This window comes from Ranitomeya variabilis, chromosome 1 (assembly GCF_051348905.1).
Source record: "Ranitomeya variabilis isolate aRanVar5 chromosome 1, aRanVar5.hap1, whole genome shotgun sequence".
NCBI lineage: Eukaryota > Metazoa > Chordata > Amphibia > Anura > Dendrobatidae > Ranitomeya > Ranitomeya variabilis.
This window is the reverse complement of record NC_135232.1, coordinates 384253432-384273343: the sequence shown is the minus strand read 5'-3', so window position 1 is coordinate 384273343 and position 19912 is coordinate 384253432. Positions and strand designations below refer to the sequence as shown.

The following is a 19912-nucleotide window of genomic DNA, read 5'->3' as shown; positions in this document are numbered from 1 at the left end:
ACATTCATCAATAATATGTCTCCATCATCACGAAATAAACCAGTTTAAAGATCAGTATAAAATGTAAAGATTTCTATATATTACCAACTACGGTAATTAATACATTATCTTGCTGAAAAAAAAATCTGACTGTGCAGTATTAAGCTTGATGGATGTTGGATGTGGAAAGTAGAGTAGGATACTACTAGATTCAAAGGAAAGCTGACTTGATGTAATAGACAGATACTGTATGTGCGAATGTGGGATCCATGATATTAAAAATATGTTTGTCTTCTCCCATATACAGCACCATCCTGGTCTACAGGTTGTATGTAATACAACCATTTAATTCAATGAGGCTGAGCTGCAATAACACACTGTAGACATAGGAAGTGCTGTTTTTGAGAATAGCATACATTGTTTTCTAATTCTGGCGAACCCCTTTAATATTTTTTACCAAATGTCACTGTACAAACTACACTATAAAATAGATCTGGTACACTTGATGATTCTGCTATATTTTATTTGCAAATTCATATCAGAATGGCTGTACAATTCCTTTTCCAAGTATCATCTTAATTTCATCATCTAAGCTTTATTGACAACCGCTCTGTGTCCCTCTTCCCGGCTGCTGAGATCTCACACTGCTAAGTACAAGCTGCAGCGGTCAGGCTGAGTGGGAGGAGTCTGAATACACTTGGGCTCGCATGTCTCTCACCTCTATATATTCATTATAACATCGACACGATCATACAGCCATTCTGATGTGGATTTTTAAACAAAATACACTAGCTTCATTGGGTCTAGCACACCTATTAAATAGTTGTTTGCCGTTTGTATTGGGGCATCCGATAATAGACCTGTTTTAGGTTTGCTAGGAGACTTTATGCTAAGATTCCTTCTGGAGTGAGATAATGACACATTACATAGCACTTCAAAATCTTTGGCCCGTTATCACTGTTCTTCTTGCGCCACTTTTTAAAAGTGAATAAAAAAAGAATTTATTAAGAATATACTGTATTTATGTCAAATGTTTTTTAATTGCCAATTATTGGTCTAAAGTCAGCCTATTATTGGCAAAATTTAGATATAGTGCCCAACTTCTAGCAAGAAGCACCAAATGTATCAGCATGAGTGACAATTTTGGTGAACCCCGGACTACCTGGTTTAGAGCAGGACTAGTTCCGCTGAATATAACAAAACTGCACAAACTATTTTATCGATAACCAATAATACGAAAGTGAGAAGATATTTGCAACAACTTTGTCACGGAGTATTACAGTATGTTCACGTAGAAGAAGCTTGTATAGGCAGGTACATTGTATCATTGTATTTCTGCCACTGTTTGTTAAACTAAAGCACATACTTGCTCTGCCTTTCTATTTGCTTTTGCTCAAGGCGCACACACCTCTTTTATTAATGATCCCATGTACAGAGCTGTCAGTGGTGTTTGCTCGGCTGGCTTGATGACAACTGTATTGCCACAGCAGAGTGCAGGTGCGATTTTCCATGCAAACATTACAAGAGGAAAATTCCACTGTGAAACAAGAAAGATATTTTATATCATCATTATTATTGCAGATAAAACGCTTCTTAAACATTTTTTACAGCAAGTCAAGATTACCAAACACTGGTTCCCCACTCCTGTGTAGAGAAACGAGCTTCCTATATCTTCTACCGAGTACTATACAGAAAAAGAAGTTATAGCTTGCAGTACTAGTCTGTCGGTGCTTGAAACGCCTTTATTGTTTTCATTTTTTAATCTTAGAATCTTATGAAAATTTTAGATCTAGTTTGGATGTAGACCATTAATTTGCACTTGGTTTCCGTAGGTTATGGCCCTTTAGATGGGTCATTCATTGACTGCTGTTGGTTACATTCAAGCCATTTACTGGCCTGTATAAATATTGATTGTGCACAAAATGATTCTCATTTGATTGTTCTGTGCCCTTATAATATCATGGTGTCAGCATGGGGTCCTACGGTGCCAATATAAATCATCATATGCAATAAAAGTGTTTGTGCTTGTTCCTCGGGTGATAGAGGGCCTATTTAGGTGGGCCGATAGTCAGGACTGAGCGTTCCAATGAATGCTTATTACCCAATTTTTAGTAAATCTAAATAGGCCATTAGAGTCACACATAACTGCTGACTCAGACTCAATTTATCTAAAATCAACACAAATACGCACTTTCGAAATCAATATCTGGAACTTGAAAATAAGAATCGATATTTGGCACCTTGTACGCATTTTGCAATTTTTAGAAATTACGGTATGCAACCATAGTCAGTCACCTGTATTGCCTACTTACGGGGATTATTTGACCACATACTCCAACAGGTTCATGTCTTGTGAAAGTAAAGAAGTCTCCATCTATAAATAAAAGAAGTTAAAGCCTGTTACTGAAATTATTCTTTGTTCTTGCAGACATCACATAGCTTTAAAAAAACCTACCCATAGGGATTGTGAGGCCATGGTTTTTATCTGCCCAGCCTGCACAGTAGCGCAGGGATTTCAGAGCTCCTGGCATGTCACCAAAGTAGGATGCGGTAAATGCCTTTCCTGCATCAATGGATTCCAGAGTCTGAAAGTAGTCCAGTTAATAAGTCCAACATGTAAATTTACCATAAAACCCATTTCATACGGAATAATAGTGTCATGCTGTCACATGAAAATTACTTACGCTTAGAATCAAGATGTCACGTTCCATGAGGTCTGCCAACTTATTCAAGAGTCTACCCCTCTGAGAAGCATCTGTCCTACGCCATGTTGACCCAATCTGGAATGCTTCTCTTGCTGCTTTCACAGCTATATCTACATCTGCCTAGAAGTAAAGGATAATTAAGTTAACACATAAAATCATCATGACTCATCATGACTAAAAACCTAGACCGCATATGTCACATTCCAAGGGATCTGAGAATCCACGATACAGTATGGTTTCATTTGGCAGGTGGCTCATAAGGAAGAGTTGGAGAATAGAGACTCTTTTTATACAATAATTGTATTTTTTTTCTGCGAAACACCTATTTTCTTATTAAAGAAAATGGGTTCTCATGATGGCAACCCTGCCCATACACTTGCTAAGGGAATATGGATGTCATTGGGAGTTTCCATGCTAAAGACACCTCCTTTAAATTACAACGGTGAGCTGTTCTGCATTAAAGGCTTCCACACTGACGAATTGAAGCCATGAATATTTAATGTGGATGGCCATACATCTGAAAGGCCATTAGGTAACATTTCATCAATGCAGCAAAAGTTTATCAGGCTTGGGCTTTTCTCCGTAAAATTACCTATTTGCAGTGGCTGTTTGGAGTAGACCCCTAGGGTTCAACTGATCCAATCTGCATTGAGGCATCCGGTCTCATAAGAAAGCTGCCAACCAGGCTAATAATTCAAAGTCCAATATACCGTAATCAAGATTATAAAAAGATGTATTTTACAATTGTAACTAGTACCTTAAAGTGGTTTTCCAGGACTAAAAATGTTAGGGCTTGGCCATCAATGACAGATTACGGTAATAAGAATCTTAGCAACTCTATCAATCACCTGAAATGGCAATTTTTTAGTTCCTGAAAACCTCATTAAAACAATACTGAACACCTTCCTGACATTCCCTGTACATGGCGGTTCCAACGTACCTATGTTCTGCCCTGTCAGCTGGGGTACCCTATCACTCCAATCTTGGTACCCCTGTGATCTCCATAGAAGATAGTCAGTTTTCCTATATAATGCAGTAAATATAGAATAGCGATTGAGCAATCACAGGTTCAAGTCCCCAATAATGAGGTAAAAAATAGAAAAGTATTTAACAAAAATAGAAAAACATCAAAAAGTAATCTCTTTATCCTCATTTAAAAAGAAACAATAAAAAAAATGTATTTAACTGGTTGGATAAACACTGCAAAAATGCCAGAATTGCTGTTTTTTGGTCTTCATTCCTCCGTCAAAAAATATAGCAAAAACTAAATAAAACACCGTATGTTCCCCAGGACAGTATCAAAAAAAGTATTAGTCCTTACATTGCTCCATTGCCAAAAAAAATAATGTTGTGAATCACAGAAAATAGCAACACAAACCAATTTTTTAAAATTTTGTTTACAATATAACTGAAATAAAACTTTACAAGTCTGGTATTACCGTAATAATACTAACCTGAAAAATCAAGTTGCCAAGTCATTTTTACTGGATAGTGAACATCTTAAAAAGAACCCCCCCAAAAAACAGCAGAATTGAGTTTCTTTTAATATTTCACGACACCTGGAATTTTTTTCCCGTTCTCTTGTAAATTGTATAGTGAGATCAATAGTGTCTTTGAAAATTACAACACATCCAACAAAAAAAGAAGCCCTCATATGGCTATGTTGATGAATACGTAAAAAAAAAGTTTTAAGTCTTGGAAAAAGTGGAGGAAACATTAAAGTCCAAGAAAGAAAACTGGCAGTGGTTTTAATGGATAACAAGTGGTGGACTGGATAATCCAAAGAATAAATTGAAACAGCTTGTATTGCATCAACAACACTTTTAATTTCATCACTAAGGCTTGTATTGGAGAAATTGGTGACATTTTATAATCAAAGACTATTCACCTTTGACCACTATTGTGCAGTTTATCCTCAGATATGCTCTGTAAATTGGCGCTCAAAGGTGAACAGACGTTTGTACCGATGCCAAGCAGTAGACTGTATTTTTGTCTAGGTATAGTCTCGCGTTATATAATGTAGATGAAAAATTCATTTCTTCTACATCATAAGACTACATTATTATTATAATATTATACTAAGTATACTCTTTGTTATGAAGATAAATACTTTCTCTATAACATTTTCCGACCTGTGGTTTTGATTCTGGCAAAACCAACGTGTACCAACGTGAAACCACTGATCAATGTTATGCGCAACTGGAAGAACAAACTAAAAAGCTAAATAAAATGCAAAAATATTTTCCGTTTTTGAACTTTGTATCTGCTTTGATAAATGTAAAGATTTGGTAAGCCTGTGGTCCCTGCAAGTGAAGCTACAGAAGCAGAAGATTTACTAATTCCACCCAAATTATGGCACGTCATCTACGTAAAAATAATATAATGTACAAATTCAGCTCGAATTGCACTTTAACTTTAAAAGGTAATCGCGACAAAGTAGAATCTACAGGTTTCTTACCTTATCCCCTTCTTCTATCTCGCATATCTTTTCTCCTGTGGCTGGGTTGAAGACTGGGAATTTCTTACCACTGACTGAATTGTGCCATTCATTGTTAATAAAGATCTGTGAGGAAGAAAGCCATCCTTTACATTACACAGTGGTACTGCATAAGCACTGTTATTTTCTGTAATATATCCCTACTAAGAGTTACAAGACAATATATGCCCCACGATAATTATGTATAAGCCAAAATATACCTTATAGTTTCGATGAATGGAAACTTTTTCTCTATCATTAGTTGGATTTCTGATCCATGTTTCATTCTATAGTAAAATGCCTGGGCCGAGTCATTTCTTGTATGTTAAGGTACCTTCACACTGAGCGACTTTACAACAAGAACGACAACGATCCGTGACATTGTAGCGTCCTGGATAGCGATCTCGTTGTGTTTGACACGCAGCAGCGATCTGGATCCCGCTGTGATATCGCTGGTCGGAGCTAGAAGTCCAGAACTTTATTTGGTCGTCAGATCGGTGTGTATCGTTGTGTTTGACAGCAAAAGCAACGATGCCTGCAATGTTTTACAATGGTAACCAGGGTAAACATCGGGTTACTAAGCGCAGGGCCGCGCTTAGTAACCCGATATTTACCCTGGTTACCATTGTAAAAGTAAAAAAAAAACAGTACATACTCACCTTCTGATGTCTGTCACGTCCCCCGGCGTCCACAGGGTTAAACTGCTTTCGGCAGGAGCGCTGGTAAATGCATGCGCTGCTGCAGAGAGCTTCCCTGCACTGACTGTCATTGCAGGCCGTAAAGCAGATTACAGCGGTGACGTCACCGCTGTTACTGCCGGGTGCCGGCGCTGACACATTCAGTGCAGGGAAGCCGCCGGCGGGAGACGTGACAGACATCAGAAGGTGAGTATGTAGTGTTTTTTTTTTACTTTTACAATGGTAGCCAGGGTAAATATTGGGTTACTAAGCGCGGCCCTGCACTTAGTAACCCGATGTTTACCCTGGTTACCCGGGTGCTGCAGGGGGACTTCGGCATCGTTGAAGACAGTTTAAACGATGCCGAAGTCGTTCCCCTGATCGTTGGTCGCTGGAGAGAGCTGTCTGTGTGACAGCTCCCCAGCGACCTAAATAGTGACACTGCAGCGATCGGCTCGATGTCTATATCGCTGCAGCGTCGCTGAGTGTGATGGTACCTTTACACGAGTTCAATTAGAAATTAATATATGAATAAATACATATATCTAGTCATATTTTCTGAAAATTGACATGTTTAGCTATTTGTTGTGTGCGAAGCAACCAGATAGTACTGTCCCTTCATGACAAGGTATCTATCTATCTACCACTGGAGGTGCCCATGCACCTATCTTTGCCAACTTCCCCTATAGCAAGCAAATTCAGTTTAGCAGACTGCTATTCCTTCCACACTCCTTCAGCACATGTACATTTGGTTTGGCCAATGATGCATGTGTGTGTTTTTAATTGGGAGAGGTAAGTAAGCCTTTGCCAGACACCTCTAGTGAAGGGTTATCTCCTGGTTGCAGGCTTAGGGCAGAGACAGACTACCGTATTTCTCATGCAATAATCGCCTTGCACTGCACGGACTGGCCGGCACCTCTCCTGACCTGAGCAAGACAGTATGATGTATTTCTATGCAGCTGTCAAGCTCAGGTCAGGAGAGCGGACAGCCAGTACGAGGTTTACGATGCAATTCTCCCACGAGAAATACGTCAGTCTGTCTCTGCCCTTAGCCTTCTTTCCTTCTTTCTGTCTGGGGGGAGAGTCAGGAAGTCTTCACAGACCTTAGATGGTTATGTGGTGCTAGTGAAATTGGCAGATTATTCCAGGTTTTTTTCAGGAGTGGCCATATCATTGAGGCAACCTGTCGCACAAGGGCCCAAGAGGCAAGGGGGCCAATTTTCATCTCCAAAGCAGGTGGAATTGTGCATTATGAGGAGCTATTGGACTGAAGAGGGTCCATAAACTGTTCTTGCACAGGGGCGTCCTTCTGTCTCTCTCTACCAGTACTTTTTTCTAATACATGCAGAAGCGTTTATATTCCACCTTTATAAGCTCAAATAGTCATGTCTTCGAGGAGGTAAGAAAAAATAGCGGACAGCTAAAGAATTATAATTACAGCCACCTTTGGGTACATGGATGTTGCTTCGTTATAACATCAGACCTATCCTGTACATTTAAAGTCAACTATGGGATCAGATTTTATCACATGAGATCAGGGAAAGTGTTTCTCGAAGTATGCTTCCTATCATGACTTCTGCACAAAGACCTAGTACAACCACAAGCAAGGAGCCCATGTGCATGATCAGATTAACATAAGAATGTTAAAAAACTTGAGAGCAAAGATCTTTTTGTTTTTCAAAATATTTAATTGAAATATTAATTGTGAAATGTTGATATATTTAATCTGAACATAAATACCCGCTAAGTCTATATTATTAGAGGATAATTCTGTAAGATTTAATTCCGTGATAGTGGAAATTGAATCAGACAGGGTGTTAAATTCTCAAATGATTAACGTGAACTTTATTTTTTCTTGAGTGATTATTGAAAAAAATAAAAACCCTTCTTGGCTGTGAAACTGAAGGAGTCTTGCCAAAAGTCACATATTACCCTCAGATGTGAGTAGGCCGGGTTTTCTTTGCCTCATTATGCGGCCTCCATGCTGTGATCATCTGTATATGGTCACATATTGGCTCTTCCATGCATGGCAAGTTACTTATTCATTTCAAAGGAAATTATTTGAAAAACCACAGGAAGCGTTGCCTTGATTAGTAAGAAATGCTGGGTCACAGACTTAAGTTACATTTCTTTTTATTATTTTCAGTGCATTCAGAAACAATGTGTATGGCACAGTGAAGCGAGTTGTACAGTCGTTTTGACTGGATATCAAACACACACTGTGCTCATTTCATTCCACACTCAGCTACTGGACCTCTAAAGTGACCTGCCTGGGCCGTGTAGATGAAGGGCCGTCACTTTGTCTTACACAGAGGCATCTCTGTTAGTACGGCTGGTGAGTGAAGGACAGTATTGTCTAGACTGACCCTTCATCCCTGGTCTACTGATTTCTAATATTATGCATATATCTGACAATAAGTTGTACCACAATCTAGGTCTTGTATCCAATCCTCAGCAATGACCCACTATACTAAACACTGGCGATTGCAGAAGAGGCCATTGTACAGTATATGGGCCCTTTGCCGTCCAATTGCTCATCGTAATGCACAATTCCAACTGCTTTGGTAGTGGAAATTGGCCCATTTACCTCTTGGACCCCTGTGTGGCTGTACAGGTTGCACCAGTGGTATGTCCGCATCTGATACCATAATAGTATGGAAATGTAGCTATAGCCAAAGTTACATTGTATTGATGAATATTTTTGTATTCATCATCAGAGCATCTCAAAGCTCCTTCATAATGGGCAGATACCGGCAGTACTGCAGATCAAATGACTATTAAGTCAATGTAAAAATATTTTTTTCTTAATTTATAGGTAACAATCACATATTGTACATAGGCATCATTCATTAAATATAGATTTTTAAAATGCATTGTTTATGTGAAAAAATTGATAAAAAATGATGTGGCATTTTGTGGAGCCCTGGGTGATCCCCATTTTGTCCATTTTCTAGAACATGGTGCATCTCACATTCCCCATTAAGAGTGTTGACACCTTATAATTTATCAGAAATTGTGAGCTACGAGAGTCTCTACCATCCCTAACATGCAAAGTAGTAGATGATCGGAAGCATTTGATCTTTCTTTCAAAAGTGGCATCCTTTGAATTGTGCAATCAGTTATTTGTAAAATGACTTCATTTTTACGAGTCATGGGGCAGTCAGGAGACAACTTCAGCTTTCAGTTTTAAGTAATTAATTTTAGCTTTGGCTGGCAATCCTGCCATGCAAGGGCAACTACTGCATCCTGTAACCATCAGCAACACGGGGGGTGGTAATCAGGGCAGACTGTTTTTTCTAAAAGAGATTCTGTAAGCGCAAAATAACTGTTCACACCAAGTATAACACCTCGCCTTAATACAAATTGTACATTTAGTATTCAAATCCATTGTGGTGCCTGCCAGAAATTGTTCTGTATTAAAATATGCTAAGGCGATGCTTGGCGTGGCTGAGAAGTTCGGTGCACCTTGCCATCGACATGCTTTCCAGCTATCTTGACCGTGGCTTCTGTAAGGGTCGATATATATTCCTGCTCATTAATGTCCATTAATTTGCTAGAGAGTGAAGGAAACTTTTATCATGAATTCAGAGCTACACGTCTGGCGGGCACCCGATATTGTGTGCCGAAGGCTGCCACACCTAGCCTCTGTAAATGAACACCTTTGTCCTGCACAGTTCACCAGTACTATCAATGGAATCCTTGACAATGATTCTTCTACTGCACAGTTCACAGGTTCAGATCAAACAGAATCCTAACTGGCCATTAACTTTGTAAATGAAAAATGCCAAAGAATTCTCATGGTGGACACGTCAATATTATTCTTCTAAGCTATAAAAATATGACCTCTCATTGCGAGTCAATTTTAACACTAGGTATTAGTAGGATTTAGCCAGCAATTAACATAATCCTTTCATTTCTCATCTGCATTACTGGAGCTATTTTCATGATTTTGGAACATTTTGTTAAAATCCATTGAAAAAGATACAGGAACCCCCATTTATATGTATGGAACGAAATTTCAGGCAAAAATTCCTGCAACAAATCTACCACAACAAAATATACTCTAAATGTCATAACTCTAGTGATTACTACTGTCAGTACAAATGCTAAATATTCTGCCCAAAGGAGCAGATTATCATCAGCCCGAAACAGCCGTTTTTAGTATCATAGACAACGCTAACAATATAATCCTTCAGAGACACATTTTAACCTGAGGGTGATCCTGGCATTTGTGACAAGCAATGTGCGCAATGTATGGTATCAACTGATCTGGTGTACTAATAGAAACAATGCTTTCATTACTAAATTGCTCGCATACTTTTTTTTTTTCACTACTCTAATATATAATGTATTACAACTTGATTTTATGATGATTGGCAAATAACTATGCTTGCCAACTTTTGAGAAAGAAAATCAAGGAAATTGTGAAAAGGGTAAGAAAAAGTGGCACATGTAGCACGACACGCACATTTTGTTGAGCCTTCCAATTCTATAGGACATGCCCCCAGTGTGTAGCATATACTGTTAATCAAAATTAGTTTAGAGCATTCAATTCTTGGTAAAATTGACACATGTAAAAAATGCTAAGTTTTACATGCAACTTATATGTGCGCTTCTACCAGTTATTGCATCTTATACCCCTCCGCTCTCCCAGACTACTCTTCATAATCTCCTCCTCTCCCACAGAACGCTCAATATCGCCCTCTCCATTCTCCCAGACTGTTCTTCATACCCTCTCCTCCATCACAGACTGCTCCCCTTGGCTCTCTCCTTTCTCCCAGCCTGCTCTGCATACTGCTTCCTCTCCCACAGAAATCTCATCATGTCCATTCTCTTCTCACAGTCTCCAATTCTTACCCCCTCCTCTCCCACAGAATGTTCGCTATGGCCCTCTTCTCTTTCCCACTCTGCTATTCATACTCCTTTCTCTCTCACAAACTGCTCTCCATGGTCTTCTTTTTCATAGACTGCTCTGCATACCCACTCCTCTCCCATAGACATATCCTCAAGTCGATTCTGTTTTCACAGTCTTCGACTTATACTCACCCTTTCTCATAGACTGCTCCCCATGACCCTCTCCTCTCTCACAGACTGCTGGTCATACCCTTCTCCTCTCCCCCAGACTGGTTCTCATGTCTATTCTGTTCTTATAGTGTCCAACTCATACTCTCTCCCTCAGACTGCTCCTCATGTCCCCCTTCCTTATAGACTGCTCCTCATGCTTCTTCTTTTTGTACTCTCCTCTCCCAAAGATTGCTCCTCATGTCACCCACACCCTTATAGACTGCTCCTCATGCTTCTTCTTCTTGCACCGACTGCTTCTCTTGTCTTCCCTTCTTTATGGACTGCTCCTCATGCTTCTTCGTCTTGCACAGACTGCTCCTCACATTCACCCCTTCTTTATGGACTGCTCCTCTTGCTTCTTCCTCTTTTATAGACTTCTCCTCATGTCCTCCCTTCTTTATTAACTGCGTCTCCAGATTCTTCTTCTTGCACTGACTGTTCCTCATGTCCTCCCTTCTTTATTGATTGCTTCTCCAGATTCTTCTTCTTGCACCCACTGCTCCTCATCTCCTCCCTTCTTTATTGACTGCTTCTCCAGATTCTTCTTCTTGTACCGACTGTTCCTCATGTCCTCCCTTCTTTATTGACTGCTTCTCCAGCTTCTCCTTTACTGACTACTCCTCCGACTTCTTGTTCTTCTTCTTGCACAGGTTGCTCCTCCTGTCCCTTTCCTTTCTCACATACTGTTTTCCCTGTTTTCCTGAGTCCCTTTAAACAGGGGTGTCAAACTGCATTCCTCGAGGGCCGCAAACAGGCCATGTTTTCAGGATTTCCTTAGCATTCCACAAGGTGCTGGAATCATTCTGTGCAGGTGATTAAATTATCACCTGTGCAATACAAGGAAATCCTGAAAACATGACCTGTTTGCGGCCCTCGAGGAATGCAGTTTGACACCTCTGCCTTTAAATACTTTGTCCTCACAAGATGGTTGTGAAATTCTGGGCAAATCGACAGCAGCACCCACAAAATATCTGCATGTAACATAAGTTGATTTTGTTGCAGGCTTTGAAGTGAAGTTCTGCAGAGCTGCAAAAAAATCAGCAGTGGAAAATATGAAATGTAATATTTGAATGTGTACATATACCACTAGTGGTTCTGTTGTGGTTTTGCCCTGATTGTCAGGGAAAAAACAGACATAAAGAGATGTAGGTTTGTAAAACTGCTGCAACAACAGTTTCACAAATCAGTTGCAAAATAGTTGTATCATTAACCCTAGGGCTAACTCAGATGTCCATTTTTCACCTATGCATTCCGTGTTTTCATGGATAGAAATGGTAACCATAATAGTCTATGGTTCTGTCTGTATGTGTCTATTGTTAACATTGTAAAAGGCAGGAAAAGCTTTGCAGTTCTTTTGGGTATATGAAATCACTGATGATGAAAACATACACAAAGAACAAACACTGACACAATCTGATCTAAAACAGTCAGTTTTTAACATACGAGAACCCAAAGAAATCCCCAGACATCTGAAGAAGGCCTCACAAGTGCTTTGATACTATCACTCCTTAAAGGGAACCTGTCACCCCGTTTTTTCGGTATGAGATAAAAATACTGTTAAATAGGGCCTGAGCTGTGCATTACAATAGTGTAGTTTGTGTACCCCGATTCCCCACCTATGCTGCCGAAATACGTTACCAAAGTAGTCGTTTTCGCCTGTCAATCGGGCTGGTCTGGTCAAAAGGGCGTGTTGTCTTCCCCCAGATTTTGCGTAGTTTTCCGTTGGTGGCGTAGTGGTGTGCGCATGCCCAAGGTCCCGAATCCTCTGCCAGGGGATTTAAAAGAGCGCGCTGTTCGTTATTTCATTGGTGATCGGTGGGCGCGGCCATCCTCCTTTGGCCGCGCGTGCGCAGAAGCGGCGCTCTGCTGGCCGCGGCTTCAGGAAAATGGCGATCTCCATCTGCGCACGCGCGGCATCCCGCGGCCATTTTCCTGAAGCCGCGGCCAGCAGAGCGCCGCTTCTGCGCACGCGCGGCCAAAGGAGGATGGCCGCGCCCACCGATCACCAATGAAATAACGAACAGCGCGCTCTTTTAAATCCCCTGGCAGAGGATTCGGGACCTTGGGCATGCGCACACCACTACGCCACCAACGGAAAACTACGCAAAATCTGGGGGAAGACAACACGCCCTTTTGACCAGACCAGCCTGATTGACAGGCGAAAACGACTACTTTGGTAACGTATTTTGGCAGCATAGGTGGGGAATCGGGGTCCACAAACTACACTATTGTAATGCACAGCTCAGGCCCTATTTAAGAGTATTTTTATCTCATACCGAAAAAACGGGGTGACAGGTGCCCTTTAAGAAGCTTTGTTCTGGTGAGTAGTTATAGGAAGGACAAGCTGTCAGCTTTGGGATCCAGGCATACTGTTTCCATTCACCAGCAGCAAGCAGGACTTGATGAAGTATGTTTGAAAGTTGGAGAACTTTTCATTACACAATGATTAAAACTAGAAAATCCCATTCGTTTAGTACGTGCAGGGGATATAATAAACTCTTAATGCACATGTTTTACAATCACTGATATGCTATCCTTGACCCTTGGTATGCTTATTTTATCAATGTACATTCATCAGATTATCTTTCGGCATAGAGTGTATTTATTTGTGAAGTTTCTGCTATCATAGCCTGCTGCCCTGCCAGTCTTGGTAAATCATGGTGCAACTTTTATCGTTTTTCAACTTACATGCTTTTTTTGGTTGGCGCCTGTTCACACTCGCTTGGATGTGCTGGTCTTTTTCTCTATTTGTATCAATCCTTTTCTGGACATGTGCACTCCCACTCCCCTCAACCATAGGTGATTTTAAGTAGTTAGTTGGTCCATCCCTGCCCCATAAATTGTAGGCTTTTTTGCCCAGGAGAGGTGACATATCAGGACAGGGACCCAGCTTTTGAAGGACGCCTTGACGTGGCTGTTGGGCTCACATATATTGGCCAATCTATGCACTGAGTACATTCTTTCATACTGTATTTTTCATAGCAATTTAGCATATACATGATATAGCGCTTTTTTTCCTTTTATCCCATTTTCTATGGCAGTAATGCATCTTCAATGTTCTAGAGTAATCATTCTTGGTAAATCATGGTGCAATCTTTCTTGTTTTTTTCAAGTTATACGCTTTTTTTGGTTGGCACCTGTTCACACTAGCTTGGATGTGCTGGTCTTTTTCTCTATTTGTATTATGTACTATAGTAATGGCTGAGGTGTAATTTCCCCTGACAGTTTACAGTCTGCTCTAGGATATATTACTAATTTTTTGTTGAAATTTTTTATTTAAAGGGGTAAAAGGAGGCATATTCAGTATAACCAAACACCAGACATGAATAATTTAATATATAGTACATATAGGGTGTACATGAAGACGGCAAAGCCGTCGTTTAAGGCAGACTTTATATTTGTGGTGTTCTGCTTTAAGTGAATTGGCAGAAGTAGCAGAGATTGTGCAAGCTGCGGACACGGAAGAAATAAGGAGCTGGAATAGCAGCGTACTACAATTGCACTTGGTCGACTTTGTGCCTTTTATTACCCTACAGTGGTTTTTGGATTGCTCTACATTATGGGATCTGCAAAAAATAGATTGGGCCTGCACGGCAGAGCAATCTGACAGCGTGCGGAAAGTCAATAGTTAATGTACCTAAATATAAAGTCTACATGACGGAGCAATAGTCTATGTATTCTGTTTGCATTATTTACTGCATACAGATGTCGGTGCAGTCATTCCAGTCACTGCTTTATCTGCATAATGCAGCAGCTATGCCAGATGACAAACTTAGCTCTGCTACATCTTATCCAGGCAGATAGATTTTATATTGCACCCTGGCCGGTGTAGAAGGGACGGTGTCCCAGGGTGACCCGAGAGCCCGCGCCCCAGCCTGGGAATGTTTGGGAAAGTGTTATTCCTAGTTTGCTTATGTTTAAAAAGGTCACAGAACCGCCCAGGCACCGCAGCGACTAACCCCTTCTGTGCTGAATGTCAGCTGATGGCGCAGAAGGTTACTGCTATATTACATAGTACTGAAGAGATACAGCATTAGTGTCAGGTCATCTGTTATTATACAGTGAGACCCTCAGCAGGGCATGACAGGCAGAGATGGGCTGTGCAGCCCCTTACCTTGGTGTATTTGACTTCCAGGTTGCTGAGTGGAGAAGGCATAGTGAACTGGGCAGGCTTGTCCCCGGCTTTCCCCTTGTTCGCAGATGACATGTTTAGCTTATGTTCTGCAACACAGGTGAAGGAAAGTGCAGTGTTAGTCAGGCTGAGGGCTGCTGTCCTGACTGCGGAGCGGGCTCTCCTGCCTGGCTTATACTTCACATTGGCCAGAGGAGGGTTAGCATACAAAGCAAGGATTGGGCAGAGCCATTTACAGTCAGGGACCAGGACTACAAGTAGCACCACCCCCTATGCCTGCACGTGCCTGACATTACAGTGATGGCTGTTCTATGTTGTCTATCTATCCCATATCTATCTATCCATCTATCCCATATCTATCTATCTATCTATCTATCTATCTATCTATCTATCTATCTCATATCTATCTATTTATCTATCTATCTATCTCATATCTATCTATCTATCTATCTATCTATCTATCTATCCTATATCTATACGTCTATCTAACCCATATCTATCTATCTATCTATCTATCTATCTACTATGGGGGTGCATTATACTATATATGACAAGGGGGTGCATTATACTATAGGGTGCATTATACTCTATATGACAAGGGGGTGCATTTTGCTATGGGGGTGCATTATACCATATATGAAAAGGGGGTGCATTATACTGCTATTGGGGTGCATTATACTATGAATGAAAAGGGAGTGCATTATACTTTATATGTCAAGGGGGTGCATTATACTATGGGGGTGCATTTTACTACTATGGGGTGCATTATACTATTAATGACCGTGGAGTGCATTATACTATATTTAACAAAGGGATGCATTATACTCTATATGACAAGGTGGTGCATTATATTATGGGGTGCAATATGCTATATATGACAAGAGGGTGCATTATACCATGGGAGTGCATAATACTGTATGTGACAGGGGAGTGCCTTATACTGCTATGGGGGTGCATTATACTATAAATGACAAGGGAGTGCATTATACTATGGGGGTGTATTACACTATGAGTGTTATGATCCCAATGGCAGAGGATCTCTGATATTCCGGCAAGATAGCAAAAATATAAATACTGCTCTAGGGAGGTGGAAACTGGACTAACCGCATACCTGATCCTGACACAAACAACTAAAAGTAGCTGGTGAACGTGCCTACGTTGGTTCTAGACGTCTCGAGCCAGCCGGAGAACTGACTACCCCTAGAGGGAAAAAATAAGACCTCGCTTGCCTCCAGAGAAATTGAACCCCAAAGATATAGGAAGCCCCCAACAAATAATAACGGTGAGGCAAGAGGAAAACACAAACGTAGAGATGAACTAGATTCAGCAAAGTGAGGCCCAATAGTCTAGATAGCAGAAAATAGATAGTGGACTATGCGGTTAGCAGAAAACCCTACAAAACATCCACGCTGAACATTCAAGAACCCCCACACCGACTGACGGTGTGGAGGGAGAATATCAGCCCCCTAGAGCTTCCAGCGAGTCAAAAATCAAATGTAAAGCAAGCTGGACAAAAACACTGAATAATGCAAATGATCCAAATTGTACAAAACAGACTTAGCTTTTCTTGCATGAGGCAGACTGAAAGGAATCCGGAGGAGACCAAATAGGTCTGGATACAACGATGCCAGGCAAGAGACTGAGTCCAGAGGAGACTCAAATAGGAAACACCCGCTGCTTAACGACACAGCTGGAGCTCAGGCCTGCAACAAGACATACCTAACACAATACCGTTAGTGACCACCAGAGGGAGCCCAGAAACACAGTTCACAACAGTACCCCCCCCTTGAGGAGGGGTCACCGAACCCTCACCGAGACCCCCAGGGCGATCAGGATGAGCAGCGTGAAAGGCATGAACCAAATCAGCCGCATGAACATCAGAGGCGACAACCCAGGAATTATCCTCCTGACCATAGCCTTTCCACTTAACTAAATACTGGAGTTTCCGTCTAGAGATACGAGAATCCAGAATCTTCTCCACCACGTACTCCAACTCGCCCTCAACCAAAACCGGGGCAGGAGGCTCAACAGCAGGAACCATAGGCACCACGTACCGCCGCAACAAGGACCTATGGAACACATTATGAATAGCAAAAGACGCTGGAAGGTCCAAGCGAAAAGACACCGGGTTAAGGATTTCCAAAATCTTATAAGGACCGATAAAGTGAGGCTTGAACTTAGGAGAGGAGACTTTCAAAGGAACATGCCGAGAAGACAACCAAACCAAATCCCCAACACGAAGTCGGGGACCCACACCGCGGCGGCGGTTGGCAAACCGCTGGGCCTTGTCTTGTGACAATTTCAAATTGTCCACCACATGGTTCCAAATCCGCTGCAACCTATCCACCACAGAATCAACCCCAGGACAGTCAGAAGATTCAACCTGACCCAAGGAGAAACGAGGATGAAAACCAGAGTTGCAGAAAAAGGGTGAAACCAAGGTGGCAGAACTAGCCCGATTATTAAGGGCAAACTCGGCCAGTGGCAAAAAGGTAACCCAGTCGTCCTGATCAGCAGAAACAAAACATCTCAAATAAGTCTCTAACATCTGATTAGTTCGCTCGGTCTGGCCATTAGTCTGAGGATGAAAAGCCGACGAAAAAGACAAATCAATACCCATCTTAGCACAAAAGGATCGCCAGAATCTGGACACAAACTGGGATCCTCTGTCAGATACAATATTCTCAGGGATGCCATGCAAACGAACCACATTCTGAAAGAACAAAGGAACCAAATCAGAGGAGGAAGGCAACTTAGGCAAGGGCACCAAATGGACCATTTTAGAAAAACGATCGCACACCACCCAGATGACAGACATCTTCCGAGACACCGGAAGATCCGAAATGAAATCCATGGAAATGTGCGTCCAAGGCCTCTTTGGGATAGGCAAGGGCAAAAGCAACCCGCTGGCACGAGAACAGCAAGGCTTAGCCCGAGCACAAATCCCACAGGACTGCACAAAAGAACGCACATCCCGCGACAAGGAAGGCCACCAAAAGGACCTGGCCACCAAATCTCTGGTACCAAAAATCCCAGGATGTCCCGCCAACACCGAAGAATGAACCTCAGAAATAACTCTGTTGGTCCATCCATCAGGGACAAACAATCTCTCTGGTGGACAACGATCAGGCCTATCAGCCTGAAATTTTTGCAGCCCTGTTGTGGATTCTGTTTGTGGGCTCCCTCTGGTGGTTACTGCTGGTACTGGGTGACTTTGGTGGGTTGCGGCCTTTGGTTTCCACCTGTCCATCAGAGGCTGGGTGTTTCCTATTTTACCTGGCCTTTCTGTCATTCCCTTGCCGGCTATCAATGTATTCAGATGTGCTCTGTTTGGTTCCTGCCTACCTGCTCCCAGATCTTTCAGGATAAGCTAAGTGCTGATTTTCAGTTGTTTGGTTTTTTGTCCAGCTTGCTTATTATGTCTCTATGCTAGCTGGTAGCTCTAGTGGACTGAGGTTCTCCCCATGTGCCATGAGTTGGCACACGGGTTCTTGTAATCTCAGGATGGTTTTTTGATTAGGGTTTTTTGCTGACCGCTCAGACCCCTTTTGTATCGTTCTGCTTTCTAGTTTACAGCGGGCCTCAATTTGCTAAACCTATATATATCATCTCTATGTGTGTGCCTTCCTCTCATTTCACCGTCAATACATGTGGGGGGCAACTATACCTTTTGGGGTTCATCCCTCTGGAGGCAAGTGAGGTCTTTATTTTCTCTGCAGTACTAGTTAGCTCTTAGGCTGGTGCGTGGCGTCTAGAACCAACGTAGGAACGCTCCCTGGCTATCTCTAGTTGCGTTTGTCAGGCGTAGGGCAGCGGTCAGCCCAGGTTCCATCACCCTAGAGCTCGTCCGTTATTTATTTGTACCTTGCTTGTCCTGTGCTATCCCTAGCCATTGGGGATTCATGACAGTATAGCCAGCCCACAAAGTGTTAATTGTTTGGGCTGAAGCAGGAGAAAAAGAAGTGTTTAAGGGAATTTTTTTTTTTTTTTTTTTTTTTCCCTTCAGAGTTTTGCTGCCTAGCCCTTAATTGCTGTCTAGCTGCTTCTTACCTCCTCTTAACCCTTGAATGGCTCTGATCTTAGCTGTTTAACATGGATGTCCAGAGTTTGGCTTCCAGCCTGAGTAATCTCGCGGAAAAAGTTCAAAACATACAGGATTTTGTTGTTCACACTCCCATGTCTGAACCTAGAATTCCTATTCCAGAGTTCTTCTCTGGAGATAGATCTACCTTCCTGAATTTCAGGAACAATTGTAAATTGTTTCTTTCTTTAAAATCTCGCTCCTCTGGAGACCCTGCTCAACAGGTCAGGATTGTAATATCTTTCCTGCGGGGCGACCCTCAGAATTGGGCATTTGCATTGGCACCAGGGGATCCTGCATTGCTCAGTGTGGATGCGTTTTTTCTGGCATTGGGATTGCTCTATGAGGAACCCAACCTGGAGATTCAGGCTGAAAAGGCTTTGTTAGCCCTCTCTCAGGGGCATGATGAAGCGGAAATATATTGTCAAAAATTTCGGAAATGGTCGGTGCTTACTCAGTGGAATGAGTGCGCCCTGGCTGCAAACTTCAGAAATTGTCTTTCTGAGGCCATTAAGGATATTATGGTGGGGTTCCCTACGCCTACAGGTCTGAATGAGTCTATGGCTATGGCCATTCAGATTGATCGGCGTTTACGGGAGCGCAAACCCGTGCACCAGTTGGCGGTGTCTTCTGAACAGGCACCTGAGACTATGCAATGTGATAGAATTCAGTCCAGAAGTGAACGGCAAAATTATAGGCGGAAAAATGGATTGTGTTTTTATTGTGGTGATTCAGCTCATGTTATATCAGCATGCTCTAAACGCACAAAAAAGCTTGATAAATCTTTTGCCATTGGTA

General features: G+C 41.8%; 1 protein-coding gene across 1 annotated transcript in view; it reads right to left on the bottom strand.

The window, feature by feature from the left end:
• ALDH1A1 (aldehyde dehydrogenase 1 family member A1) overlaps positions 1-15199 on the bottom strand; it is a 46930-nt gene extending 31731 nt beyond the window's left edge. Inside the window, exons 1-6 of the mRNA XM_077249044.1 lie at positions 15016-15199; positions 5143-5247; positions 2664-2804; positions 2435-2564; positions 2292-2353; positions 1388-1516 (exon numbers count right to left, since the gene is read on the bottom strand). Coding sequence (XP_077105159.1) covers positions 1388-1516; positions 2292-2353; positions 2435-2564; positions 2664-2804; positions 5143-5247; positions 15016-15108 — 660 coding nt within the window. The 5' untranslated portion in view covers positions 15109-15199. The remainder of the gene's footprint in view (positions 1-1387; positions 1517-2291; positions 2354-2434; positions 2565-2663; positions 2805-5142; positions 5248-15015) is intronic.
• Positions 15200-19912: the final 4713 nt, after the last annotated feature.